Source organism: Parus major, chromosome 9, assembly GCF_001522545.3.
Source record: "Parus major isolate Abel chromosome 9, Parus_major1.1, whole genome shotgun sequence".
Classification (NCBI taxonomy): Eukaryota; Metazoa; Chordata; class Aves; order Passeriformes; family Paridae; genus Parus; species Parus major.
The window spans coordinates 6,511,587-6,525,817 of NC_031778.1; the positions used below are offsets into that span (position 1 = coordinate 6,511,587).

The 14,231-nt window shown below is 46.8% G+C and overlaps 1 protein-coding gene and 1 non-coding gene across 2 annotated transcripts in view; one reads left to right on the forward strand and one right to left on the reverse strand.

The window, feature by feature from the left end:
* Positions 1–5,608, reverse strand: part of LIMS2 (LIM zinc finger domain containing 2) — a 30,300-nt gene extending 24,692 nt beyond the window's left edge. Inside the window, exon 1 of the mRNA XM_015637770.3 lies at positions 5,502–5,608. Coding sequence (XP_015493256.1) covers positions 5,502–5,512 — 11 coding nt within the window. The 5' untranslated portion in view covers positions 5,513–5,608. The remainder of the gene's footprint in view (positions 1–5,501) is intronic.
* An 8,467-nt stretch (positions 5,609–14,075) lies between these two features.
* Positions 14,076–14,147, forward strand: TRNAQ-CUG. The gene has a single exon. It is a non-coding gene; the product is annotated as a tRNA-Gln (tRNA).
* Positions 14,148–14,231: the final 84 nt, after the last annotated feature.

Here is a 14,231-nt window from a genome sequence, read left to right on the forward strand (position 1 = left end):
GGCTGTGGGTGGATCTCTGCATCCCCTGTGGATCCCCACAGGCTGCAGGGGCAGAGCTGCTTCACCATGTTTTCACCACGGCCTGCAGAGCAATCTCGGCTCCAGCACCTGAAGTCCCTTCTCCCCCTCCTTCTCCACTAATCTTAGTGTCCATGTTGTTTCCCCCATGTTCTCACCTCCTCCTCTTCTCTGGCTAGAAAAAAACGTGCTCCACTTTGTTTTGCTTTTGTTCTTAAATATGTTATCACAAAGGCATTACCAATAGCTCTAACTGGCCTAGCCTTGTTCATGTCCATCTTCAGAGCCATCAGGGATCGGCTCTGCTGGACATGGTGGAAGCTACCAAAAACCAAGCCATGCAAGCAAAACCAACACAAGCACTAATGCTGGTTCTGAACAGTCTAGCACAGAGCTCGAAATGGGAAAGGTTCTCCATTGTTGCTTTCCTGTTATTGTTAAAAACTGAAAGCTTTCTCATCAGGAAAGTTCTTTCCTTCTTAATCTACTTGGAAATGAAAACAAACAGACCTCACCCCCTCTGGCTCTGTGCAAATAACTCTCACTTACAGCCCCACGACCAAAGCCGAAAATCTATCAAATCCTGGAAAATGCTTTAACAATGCCATTCCCATCATCTTGGAGACATACCCAGGAATCCCAGCCGCCGTGTCTGTCCTGCTGCTCAGCAGCGACCCTGTGCCACTCAGCCGATCCTGCCGGCGCTGATAAAGCTTGGAGGCTGCCAGCCCCCGGAGCCTCAGGCCAGCCATGGCACCCAAGGCCCCTCTGCAGGGGAATGCAGGGACACAGCTGGAGCAACACCAGCAGCACCGATACTCAATGAGTCACCTTCCTTTGGGGAGTTGCGTTTACATTTTAGAAGAGCTAAAGCAGGATGCATAGACACCCGATCAAGTGCTGTTCCTTATAACCCATCTGCCATTTTGCCATATTCTTAAAGATCTGACAATCTCTTTCCTGTATTCCATTAGTAATTATCTACTTAATGCAGCACTCTAGGGGCTGCATCAGCACCTCATTCTGTCCTAGCCTTGCAGAATGCTTCTGTATAAATGTCACAAGTGAAAAAGAAAATATAAAAATCCTGAGTCTTCACTAAATTAAGCCACTTAAATCAAGAAAACTTTCTGATGAGAAATGAGAGAAATGAAGAAAAGCAAAGCAGATTACTAGAGCTCTTGATAGCAAACACTATAGTTTACTGCAGATCAGTATCTGACCCTGGCATCTCCACGTGCTTCCCTGCAGGCTGCTGTATCACACCATGTCCTAAGGACACTGTAAACAACAGAGCTGTTCCTTCCATTTGGACAAAGCATATTCCAAGAAACAAGGCTGCAAAGACTTCTGCTGTCAGTACTCATTGCAGCCAGCAGCAGCCGCACACAGCAGAGGGTCAGGAAGCGGGGAGGAAGAACATACTTGGCATTCCAGTCTCCAGAGCTCTCTGGTCTTCAAGAATTACCATGAAAAATATTTTAAGAGTCATTATCAACAAATTACTTTTTAGTAAATTGTGGAAAGGGGAAAGACTGGATTTTTGTAGCATGAGCATAAACTGCAGCTTAGCAAGCTACAGAGTTAAAAAAATGAGAGGACTGATGACTTCATGAGTTCTAAATTAATATTAATGAGCAAGAATCTCCTCTGACACTTAAAGAAAAACAGAAGGGTTTACTGGGGCCCAGTAGAACAAGCATGAATAAAGAACAACATGCTTTTAAAATCATAAATCAGCAACCTTTATATCTACAATGCACCCCACATTTCCTTGAGAGTTTCAGCTCCTGACCTGACAGCAATCTGCCACTACCATTTCAGACAGTAAGTGTAGTTTATCTATTTCTATCTTAGATTATAAGTGGAATAAAGAAAAATCTTCTCCATACTGAGTGTCTCTGCTGACCTTTGAAATTTTAGAGCAATAAACCATTTTTAAAATATAAGATTAAATGTTTTTACTTTTAGCACAAAGAAAATCACCACAATATTATTCTCCCTTATCCTTAAGCAATCTGACAAAAACCCTTCTTCTCTCTCAAACAACTTAAGCCTTTACTTGACTCATATAACATGATTCTATTGGTTTTCAAATAATCACTCTTCCATGGAAACTATCACTGTCTTCTTCAAAAGGGAAGATGAGGGTATTAAAGAAATAAAACCCAAAATCCCAACAGCAAACATTCTGTCTTTCCATCCCTCAACACAAGCTCACTTACTCCTCTCCTGTCACCTTACAAATAAAGAGTGAAAACCTATAGGTTTTTTTTCTTTCCCTCTTGATAGACTGCTTTTAAGAGACAGGGTTGATGCCAAACTCTTACAGATGGTTACTTTCTTGACTAAAGCAGAGAAAAAAGCAGCAAGACTTCTTTCAGGCATTTTCAGGCTCTTCCTCAGGGAGGCACCTCTATGGCCCCAAAATAGACTAAAGACCTTCCTATCTAGAGACCAACAGAGAGCAAATTTAGATTGAAATATGAAGACTAAAACCACATTTTCAACCCAGAAGAGCATAAATGTCTGCTTCTAACTCAGATATCTCTTATTTAATGCAGCTACTGTCTACTCAGTGCCAAGAACCTTTTGTAATACTCCTCTTTCAAACCATTTTATTTGCAACTGCTTCAGTATAGCAGCAGCTCTCTATGCATTAAAAAAAAACATCTAACCAGCTACCCTAATTGAAAATAATATACTGTTATTTCTTACCTTCACTGGATTAGGAACAATCAATAAGCATATCTGTAAATGCAGCTGCTCTTCTTTTGTTGACTACAGGAAGCACATAGGCGTATCCAGATCCCAATTTGACCAAGTATAGTGATAACAAAAATTTCTTATGAAGATAATTATGTTCTAAAACACGCACTTGGGAAGTATTTTTTTCTTGGACTTTGTATTAGATTAATTTCTAAAGGCAACACAAAACAGCCCAGGCATTTTTCACCTTTGGGTTTTCTAATCAACACCACAGCAGCATAGTCTTAAAGGAAACTCTTCCATTCTTGTTCAGTTTCTACTTTGGGCATTTGACAACATTTTGTTCACTGGTAATTCACAGATGATTTCTTCACTGCTGATTCACACCTAGAAGAGAGTCCTTTCATATTTTTACTTTATAAGAAAGGTGAAGTGAAAAAGAATACTGTTTCAGCACCTCATGTTTTCCAGTCTTCTTTACTTTAGAACACTGTAAAACAACAAAATCATTCCCTGTGTCAACAGTTTCAAGACCAAAGGCACATTTATGTCCCCTTTCTGGCTCAGGAAGGTTTCCCCAATGGATATTGAGGGGATGCTCCAGCTGTGAAGCACTTCATCTCCTCTTCAAAACCCTGAAAACCCCATTTTGTGGTAAGCTGGGGAACATCTGACCACATTATGTCAGCAGACTTGAAGAACTATCAGATAACAAACATAGAATAACATCTGGGTACCACTCAGCAGAGTGACCTGTAGCTGTATCTAAGAACATTCTCAATGCTGAATTATTTCCAATGCCATAGGAGTCTGTCCCAGCCTGCAAAACAACACTGAACATGGTGCTTGTTAATGGCATTGGCCAGGCAATGTGCTGAGGCAAGGTGCTGAGCAGTGCAACATCACACAGACACTGTAAAACTTTGTTGGGAAACTACTACCCTAAATGGATGATACTATTAACAAGGAATCAGCCAGCTGAGTTACAGCTGTGACAAACAACTTGGATAGAACAGTTAACTGTCCTGTCCTGGGAACGACAGCAGACAGAACTTTAGAAATGTTTATAGCCAACAAACTTACAAACAAACAAACAGGACAAACCTTTCATGAAAATATTAAGTAACACCTGTATTCACTTTTCACAAGCAAAATCCAAGGCCTGCTCATTTTAACAACCCTCTGAAGTAAACCCAAGGAAAAGAGAAGTCCTGCATCACTTTGAACTGCACACTTTGCAGTGTCTCAGCTACCTTGGAATTGTCCACCGAGGCTCACACTTCACATCAGAGCTTCCAATGAATAGTGTTGCACTTTAACAGACAAGTTTCAGAGGAAACATGGAGAGAAGACAAGGACTGCTGTTTGTTGGCACTTCCCACTGTCCTCCTGAGTGACTTCACCTGTGGTAAGCCTGTCATTCTAAACAGTACCATGCTACAGTTCTGAAGAAATTAAATCAGCTGGGTTCATACAGCCACAGTCCTTTCCAAGTCCTCTCCATCCTTTCTCTGTTTAAGAGCTGGATGGGTACCCATGAACTGTGGACATTTAAGTTCTAAGTCTTCCTCTAGCTGTAAGAAAATGAATGTAAACTTGTAAATACACACCTGTTTCACATGTCAGAAACATTAAAAAGAGACCATTAAAGAAATGAGGCAACACCCAGAAGAGTTTTGAGCATGTATAATAATAATGTATAATTGAACATCAATTTGTAATCACAGAGACCAAAAACAATACATTGACAAATCACAGAGGAGCGCACACAAGCAGGTTCTCACACCCAACAACCCACTAATCGGGATCCACTTCAAAGAATCAGAAAAAGCTGCATAATACAAACATCAAGACTTGACAGAAAAGGAAAGTGAATATTTATACATAAAGTGCTCTGAATCCATCTCAGTATTCCTAATCATAAAGAACAGTGCTTCAGAACTACAGTAAGATAGCAGGACTCATAAGGAGGAGTATCCTAAAAAGGGCACCTTGCTAACTGTAGTATTACCTCTTTGTGCTTCCCACCTCCAAGACATTCCACAAAGACAAGCTGATTTTCACGAACCGCTTATAACCTCTGAGTTTTATTTTACAGATATGAGAAAAAAAGTGACATTAAAGCACTTGTACAAACCCTAGCAAAAATGCCAGGAAATGCCTTCCCCGCTCCTCATTTACAACTGTCAATTAAGTTGCTTCACAGCGTTCTCAGCTGTCAGACAGCATGAGAAAACCAAGCTCCAGATTCAAACAGCTCCTGGAGCGTGTTAACTCTAAGGCCAGCTCGAAGAAGAGGAGAGTGAATCTGTGGGCAGAGGGGCTGCGCGTAGATCATCGAGAAGGGCCCCGACGGGGCAGCGGTGCGGGGCACACCGGGCGCAGGCTGCCGGCCCGGCTCCCAGAGAGCCCGGCTGCTGCTCCCGCCCGGCCCTGCCTCAGCCCTGCCTCAGCCCTGCCTCAGCCCTGCCTCAGCCCTGCCTCAGCCCTGCCTCAGCCCTGCCTCAGCCCTGCCTCAGCCCTGCCCTCCGCTGTCCCCGTGCAGGGTCAGGCCCAGCGGAGCAGCTCTGCGCTTGCACGCCCGCCCGGAGCGTGCCCCGCTCCGCGCAAACCTCACAGCAGCGAAGCGCTCTCCCCCGACCCTTCCCACCGGGCCCCCGCACGGCGCTACCCAGGGCGAGAAGAAGCTATTCCCGACACGCCACGGCCGCCCCAGGACGGTGAGGGCTGGCACGGCCCAGCCCCCTGCCCGGCTCCCGTGTGCCCGGCCTCACCTGCCCGTCATGGCGGCGAGCCCCGCGCTGTGGCCCAGGGGCTGCGGGGCGGGACGGGCGGCTCGGCCGCGCCGCTGTGGCCCCGCGGGCAGCGCTGACCCCGCCCCGGCGGCGGCCCCGGCCCCGCGGGCGTGGGCGGGCACCGCAGCTCTCGGTGACTCAGGGCAGCGCCCCCGGACCTGCGCATACTTTTCCTATAAAGGCAAAGAAATATGGAATAGCGAGGCGGCGGAGCGGAGAGGGGGGTGGGGAGGAAGGAGGCGGCGGCACAGAGCACAGGCACTGCTCCTGCCCCTGCCCCTGCCCCGCCGCCGAAGCTGTTTCGTTCCACCTGGTAGTAAACACATGGCAGCCGCTATGAGTCCACCTGGGGTGAAGGGGGCAGCGCTGGCCGAGCCGCTAGCTGCTGCGCAGTCACATACACCGTACTGAGGTGACTTTGCTCCTGAGATCAAAGCTTCCAGGCTGTTCTGAGGGCTGCTCATCCCTGCACACACCCCCGCGGGGAGGGAAATGGCCCTCCGGCGTTTTAACCTTCGGTAAAAGAAGATAGGTCTGGAAGGCTTCTAGAAAGTGGTCATGGCAACCATTGCTGCTGAAGGATGAGGGACCGCACTCCCCAAGGAGGGCCCCTCCACGTGCAATGGCTTTGATAACATCTCCCCTCTTGCCCATGATCAGGCGTTCTCTGATGTAAAGCGAACCACCAAATGTCATAGGAAGCTTCTAACCAAAAACAATTTCAGACTTTGTTTTCATCTTGTGAGATAGCCTGGTATGCTGTGACTCACCATTGTTACATGTATTGTTGCATCTTGAAAGTGATAATAGAAACTCTGTCTGTGCTCTCTTGTTTTTTCTGGTGTCCAATCAATCTCGTTTTTCAGCCCTACATTTAAAATAATACAAATTAAATTACCATCTGATGGTTTTACTTCTTACTTCAGCCACGGTGAAAAATTTAATTAGATGGTTTTATTTTGGTTTAATGTTCAGTTGAGGAAAGGGTAGATATTATTAATAAGAAACAAGTCAACAGATTTGGCTGAGTGCACAGTAATAGACAAGCTCTTAGCCATTCTCTGCATCCCTAATCCCTCCTGTAATGGTTCCTGAGTGCCAACAATCATGTCTCTACCCTTGCAGTTCTCCTTTAGAAAGGAGCAGAGATTACTAGGATTGGATGTGCAAGGGAGATTCCAGGTGTTTCCAAGGGTGCTGGGGAGAACACAGCTCAGGACAGAGCTCAGCCGCTGGGCCATCACTATGGCCATTCATCTTGACTTGTACATCCAGGGAGGCTTCTGTAAATTGTATTGATCTCAAATACCATATTTTTCTTACTGATCTACATTTTGGATATGATGCAATCTTCTTTCCAGCTGTTAAAACCAAGAACTGTTACCACTTGTTACTGCTGAGCTCTCAGTCATTTCACAAGGCACAGCTGGAGCAGAGACAGAACCGCCCCCCCTTCCCCAGAGACCCCTTGTATGACAGCTTTCCCTGTTCCCTCTTCAAACAAATATGCCTGTTAGAAACCAGTTTAAACACAGAGGAGCAAAGAAAACTAAGTCTCTGTGAATAAAATGGATCAAACCCAGAAAGGTTTGACATATACCCAAAAAACACGATTAAAACCAAATGGGATATGTTCATTTGACACAGCCTGGTTTTTGGTAGAAAGGGAGGGCCACAGGGGTGGCTTCTGTGAGAAGCTGCTAGAAGCTCTCGCCATGTCCAACAGAGCCAATGTCTGATGGCTCTGAAGACGGATATGCTGCTGGCCCAATTAAATATGTCATCACCTCTGTGATGACATATTTATGAAGAAAATCAAAGCAGTGCACACGTAGTATTTCTCCAGGAGTGAGGAGGTGCTGCTGTTGCCACGGGCACTGCCATGCCAGCACGGCCCACAGCGATACGCCGCCGTGGCCTCTGCCATCTCAGTGCAGCCCACGTTGAGCCTCGCCTGTCTGGTCATCCCCAGCCAACCACACAGTGGGTGAAAGGGCAGGGGTGGTGGCAGCTTCCCCTTCCTGGCACCCTCATGAAGATAGGCCTTAAATAGCACCAGCACTGCAGTTGGGCCACATGGCCAGCAGTGAAAGCATGACGAATGATTCCCCAACACAAAACCTAGACAAAATCAACTTCTTGGCACTGCGAGAAATTCTTTCAAGATTCTTTCAAGAATCTTTGAATTAGTAGAACTCATTGGCAATGGTACTTTCAAATGGCAGCTTTTCTTCTAGTCAGAAAAGAGGAGGAAGTGTGGACATGTGAGGGTAAACAATATGGCAACACCAAGGTCAGTGGAAGAAAAGGAAAGGAAGGAGGTGCTTAAAGCATCAGAGCTGAGATTCTTCTGCAAGCCATAGTGAGGACGATAATGAAACAAACTGTCCCCTTGTAAAGCATAAAGTCCATGGGGGATGCAGAAAGCCCCTTGCAGGCTGTGAGAAAATGCTCAAGCCGAAGTGAGTGGATACCAGAGAAAGCTGTGATCTAGTGAGAGACCTGAAAAGAGAGAGAAGGCCCCTGCTTCCAGAGATAGAGGGCCCTTGCTTCCAAACTGCAGTAGCCTATCCTTAGAGGATCACACCCAATGGATGAATTACCTATGCCACAGCAGTTTTGGGCAGACTGTTTGTCTGTGGGAGGGACCCCACAGCATAGCAGAGAAAAGACTCCTCTTCCCCGAACAAATAGAAGATCTTGAGTGATGAACTGACCAAAACCCCATGCCCCACCTCCCTGTGCTGTCAGTGGGAGGGAGGAGCTGGGGGGAAAAGGGTGTTTTAAAGGCTTATTTTACTTCTCATTATCCTTCTCTGACTCTATTAATAATAAATTTACTTTATACCTTTAAATTTGAACCCTGTTTTGACCTTTAAGTGTTTTTCTCCCAGTCCTTAACTCATGAACCCTTTGTTAATTCTTTTTATCCCCTCTCCTCTGCCCAACTGTAGCAGAAGTAAGTAAAGTGAATGATTCTTGTAGGTGCCTGGCATTTGACCCATGTCAAAGTATAACATGAGGTGTTGTTGGTGCCAAAAATCTTGGTATATTTTATTCAATAGTAAAAGAGGCAAAGAAAAAGAAAGAAAATAGAAAAAGAGGTGTGGGTGGGTGGGGATACAGGGAGAGAGTGACAGGGGTGAAGTTGAAACATATTGATCTTTCAAGGGTTCCAATGACTTCTTGTTTCTCCCCTCTTTCTGGTCTTCTTGGTGGTGAGGGTCCCCTGCTGCCCCACACAGAAAAGTATAGAATCCAATGGATTAATGGATTAGGGCCAGGTGAGAATGTTCACATGCCTCCCCTGGGAAGGGCAAGTTTGGCACTGTCCCTTACAACACTGTGTATGTGTTGCATCATGTTGCAGGGCTCTGGTGCAGGGTCTGGGGACCCTTTTGGGGGGATTCCTTTGATGAGCCCTGACAGCCTCTCTGCTTCATGTGAATGTGCCTTTTCCCAGGGTGAAGGAGCCCCTGCAGCTGGGCCAGTCTGCACAGCAGATGATGGGCATTCACTACCTTGGACCAGAGGCTTTTTCACTACACACCCAAAACCTCTCCTCCCACCCTTTGCTGTGAGGGTCTGTGCAAGCCTGGCAGCTGATAGCTCCGGGGCTCTGATCTCCACCCCAAAGGTGCTAAGCTTGATCCCTCTCTGAATGTATTCTTCTCCCCCAGCCCAGATGAGAGTTAGACTATAGTACTTTAGTACTTTTAGTTAGTACTTTAGTACTTTTAGTACTTTATCTTATCTCCATCAACAAGTAGTCCAGGGGCCAATTCAGGATTTTGGTGGTTTTCTCTGCAGCTTTTTTACAGTTTTGTGGTATATGAGAAGTCAAGATTTATATGAGAAGTCATGTGTGAGAACTTAGTGTTTATCTGTGTTTGAGGTGTAATTTGTGTCATACAGTTTTTGTGGTATGGTGTAGACTTTGTAGACATGACAGGCATTTTTTAAAGCTGAGTTTAAAAATCCCTTAAATTCTTTGTCATTGGGGTGTTGCTAGACAATACTAATATAACAGAGTTATTGCTCTTACTATTTTTGTTGTCATTATCACAATCTTGTTCAAGTGCACTGATAATAATGTTTTGGAAAAAGGAGCCTCAGACTGTGGCTCCTTCAGGGGAGTGACTGGGGTAGACTCGGGAGCCATGGAATACATCATGACATAAGCTAGAAACATATACAAATATTGGCTAGAAACTTGTACAAATAATGGACCCGAACCATGAGGGGCTGAGAACCCCATAGAGGTGTTAAAATACAGGGGGAGTTTGTGCAAACTTCTCGGACACAGTCTAAAGAGCAACTGATTCCTGCTAGCCAAAATGACAGGTTTCCTGTTATTTGCATGCAAAGTTGCAATGGAAAAAAATTAAGAACTAGAACAACAGTTAGTTGAATGGGACAAGGACACAGAGCAGCTGAGAACTAATATAATGATACAAAGGCAAGCATTTGTAACTGCTGTTGAGTAGGGTGAGCAATTGGGGAAAAAATGTGCAGTTTTAGCAGAACAGTTTACTGTTTGGGTTACTAAGAAATGAGGGAAAAAGAAAGAAAGATGGCTGGCCCACTGACACAAAAAAAATGAAGGTGCTCATGCTGGTCCTGTGTTTAAATTAAACTAGTAACTGGAAAAATAATCAGACTGTCCAAACAGATGAACTTACTAATTATAGCTCTGAAAATGTTTAAAATTTACTGGAAAACTATAAACAGAGGCCTGGGAGGAAACCCCGAAACTGGCTAGTACATCTTGTAGAGGAAGAAGATGATACTGTGTAACTGGATAGTAGAAATACTAAAAAGTTCATGGCACTCTGACAAATATGGTCAATCTGCATTACAACTTCTGGAGGACAATAGTGTCATTCTGGTTAGGGTTGTTGAAGAAGAATTTTCATATCAGTATACCAATGATGCTGCTTGGCTGGTTGTGGTCAAAGAATGGACAACTTTAAGACAAGCATGTGATCTGCTCAAAGCAGAAGGCTTGAAAGTAAACATCATTATGGGGTTTCCTGAGCTTTATATGGCTCAACCCCTAACTCCTGGAATGCAGAACACTCTTCTAGAGGGATGTCCAAAAGAGTGGAAAGCCTGTACTCTTAGCTGAAAAGGGAACCCAATTGAACAAGTTATTGAAAAATTAAATCAGTTAAGTGACTTACCAGGACTAAGCTCAGAGGATTCGGTCCAGGGTCAGAGGAGAATTGAAAGTGTCAAGGGGGAGCCAAGTGAACAGACTCAATTATTCCATTTACTCCTCAACAGAGGGATAGATAAGAAGGAAATAGACTACCTATACAAAACTTGCACCACATGGTAAAGGATTCCCAGGGTATGAATGTGTGGAAGATGGAACACTCAGGGCTGGGAACACCAGAAGTCCCAGCACATACTCCCTCTCCACCCCTTTATCCGTGGGAAGACACTAAAGAAGCTGCAAGAGAGCAGAAGAACAGCAGAAGGACAAATAACAACTGAATAGAGAATAGACCAAGCCCCTGTATTGGACTGCCATGTGTTGTGAACAGACACCCATCTCTTTACTGAATATATTCATTTGGTAGTGAAATGTAAACAAACAGGGAGTCTGTGCATTTGTAGATACACGGGTGAATGTCACTATCACACACAGTAATGCAGACAAAATACAGAGAACGACTGCTCCCATGTGGGGGTTAGGTGAACAACCTGTAGTGAGAAAAATGACCAAATTAAAATTACAAATTGGGGATTGGAAGCCTCATACATACTCTGATTGCTTCAATCGGTGAATATACGTTAGGCATGGATATGTTGTGGGGTGCAACATTAGAAATTAATAATACCTATTGGGCACCACCATGTGGTGGCTACATGCCAGAGCCATCATTGTGGTCTTGCCTCTTCCTTCAGACGGGGGGATTCACCTCCACCAGGGAAGAGTGGGGCAAGCTGAGTCAGAGCAGGCTGTGCTGAGCAGCCCTAGGCTCTTCTGGGTCTCTCAACTCTCCTTCCTTTCTTTGGTGCTGTAGATTCCTACACTCAGGTATGCCAGGTATGAGCCCTGGTTTTCCTTAGCAGGCTTGAAGCTCTGTTTGTCTTTAGCTCTTCCCTTTTCCTCACTTCTAGACATGCTGAACACCCCTTTTTAACCCGTTCAGGTGGAGGAGATCTACAGGAATCATGCTGATATTGGTCCTTACTGCAAGGACAGTGATCACTGCCTTCACATGAGTGTTAGGCACTGCCTGAGCCCCATGTGGAATGCAAGGATATCACACAGCCAGTGACTCTCATTCCCGAGATGCTGGGATGGAAGCACCCGAGTAGGCACCCTGAGTGATGCAGGAAAGGGTGAGTAGTAAAATGTGACTTAAAAATGCTTTTTTTTAAATTCTGCCAAATGTCGTGGGAAAATCAAGGTGTAGTGCAGTGAACTGTGGTGGGTGGTATTTGGTAGCACTGAGAGAGACTCCCCGGGCTGGCAAACTGCTGGGCACTGTTTGTTTAAATTCTATTGCATATCCTGGCCAGAATAAAGTAATGCCTAATTCTCTAACATTGAAAATATGATGTTTGAGAGTTTCTGTTTTTCCCTAGGCTTTGGTGATGCTTTCTCTTTGATTTCTCCAGCAACAGCATCACCAAAGGGCCCCTCAGCATGGTCTATGAGTGGCTGCACAGCAGCAGGCACAGCTTCCCCCACGAGGCCCTGCACATTGAGGGCACACAGGTTTTCCTCCCTTCCCTGAAGGCAGCTCAGTCCCAGATTCCCAGGAACAGAGAGCACTTCCAGGCCTATTCAGGGGCAGAGGAGGCTCAGGCTGCTCCATGTGCTGGACACAAAAACCGGGGAGCTTTCTCTGTCCTCACCTGTTTGCTGCCGTGACCATTGGGAGGCTGATCCAGGATGAGGGCCATGCAGCTATTGCCAAGGGACACTGTATTGGCCAGTGGTCGATGGGTGTTGGGAGGGGAGGAGACACCGGGTGCTGCAGGCAATGCCTCTCTAGGAAAACCTTTCAAGATTGGCATGCCCAGGACACAGCAGGTTCCTTCTGCCACCACAATTCTGAAACATCTGTGAAGCTTGTGACACCCCCAGCACCACTGCTGAGGCATGTGAGTATTCCGGATGGCACTCCATTCTGCAGAGTAGCCATGGCACTGAAGAGTTTTCCCCTGAAAGGCCTGGGGCTCATGGAGGATTCCCTGGTGAAACAGGATGTGCGTTCTAAAAAAGGAATGGCTCCATTTTGAGAACCCAGCAGTGTGAGCTTGTCAAGCCCCCGTGTCAGAGCCAGAGGAGTGCAAGCACATGCCGGGAGCTGGAGCTGGGGTGTGTGCAGGGGCTGGAAGGAGGGGCAGGCGGTGTGAGAGGTGCAGGAGCCAGGCCAGGGTGTGAGGTGGCAGTGCAGGAGGCAGTGCCCGTGGGCACTGCAGGAGCGGGGAGCCCAGGGCTGCGAGAGCCTTGTGGGGCAGTGCTTGGCAGAGCTGCCTTACAAGCAGGGGAGCAGGGCTCACTCATTCCTGGCCAAGGCATTCCAGCTTTTCTTCAGCCTGGCTCCACAGCGCCTGGCCTCCCCCAGTCCCGAACAGCACGATTTCTTACCTCTGCAAGTTCTTCTCCCACCGAGCAGTGCAGCCACTGCTCCTGCTCCCCTCAGCCGAGCCTCCTGCCCAGGACTTTGGAAACCTCCCAGCCCAACAGGCACAGCCCAGCTTGGAGCCAGGATGGCCTCGGCTAAAGCAGACTCAGGTGCTGCTCTGCACACTGCAGAGACCCCCAGAGAGTGGTGAGCCGCTGGAGCGAGGTGTGCAGAGATCATTGTGATTCTCCACACCTGGCCATCATGCTGGGTTTGCAATGGGGCTCAGGCACAGAGTTGCCCACTCCTTGCTTTTTCTTCAGCCCTGCTTTAAGCAGGCATTTGGACTTTGGATTTGGTCCTCCTGGGATGCCTTGCAGTCAAGTTTGTTTCAAACAGGAAGAGCTCCCAGAGAGGGCTCTGCCCTCCTTGCTCTGCACCACAGGCAATGACTGAACCTCGTCCTCATAGGAATGGGAGCTTAGTCATTACTGAGCCCTTGGTGTGCCACCTGTCCTTTCTCCTTGCCTCTCCAGCCCCTTCCTTGGGTTCACCAGAGGGTCTTTGTGGACCTTTTGTAGAGATGGGGCAGCATTTCTCTCTCATTAGTCTTTCAGGAGCTGGACTGCCTTGGGCTGGAGAAGCAAAGTCAAGGGGGCTTCTGCTGAATGAAGGTAACTTCCCAAGGTCTACCCTGAGTCAGAAAAACTTGTTACAGTTTGGGAAAGACAAGATAGTGCAAATTTCGAGTCTGGTGCTCGTAAAAAAGGCCATGCCAGGCTTGCAGAAGGAGCTGTGCTGCTGCCCTGAGGGATGGTGTGATTAGAGAGTGCCTGAAGGCCCTGCAGGGAAGGCTGCTCGTGGTGAGAGATGTCCAAGGCGATGGAGAGACAGCCAGCCTCAGCTGAAGGGGCAGAAGGCAGAGCGAGGCTCGGCACAGGGGCCAGAGGTGACCGGTGCAGGAGGTCCCATGGTGTAATGGTGAGCACTCTGGACTCTGAATCCAGTGATCTGAGTTCAAATCTCAGTGGGACCTCAGCCTTTTTGTTCCCTCAGGCTTTCCCTCAGCACGCTTACACCCTCACACCTCTACTCTGCTGCTGCTTTGCTTGTGGAGACT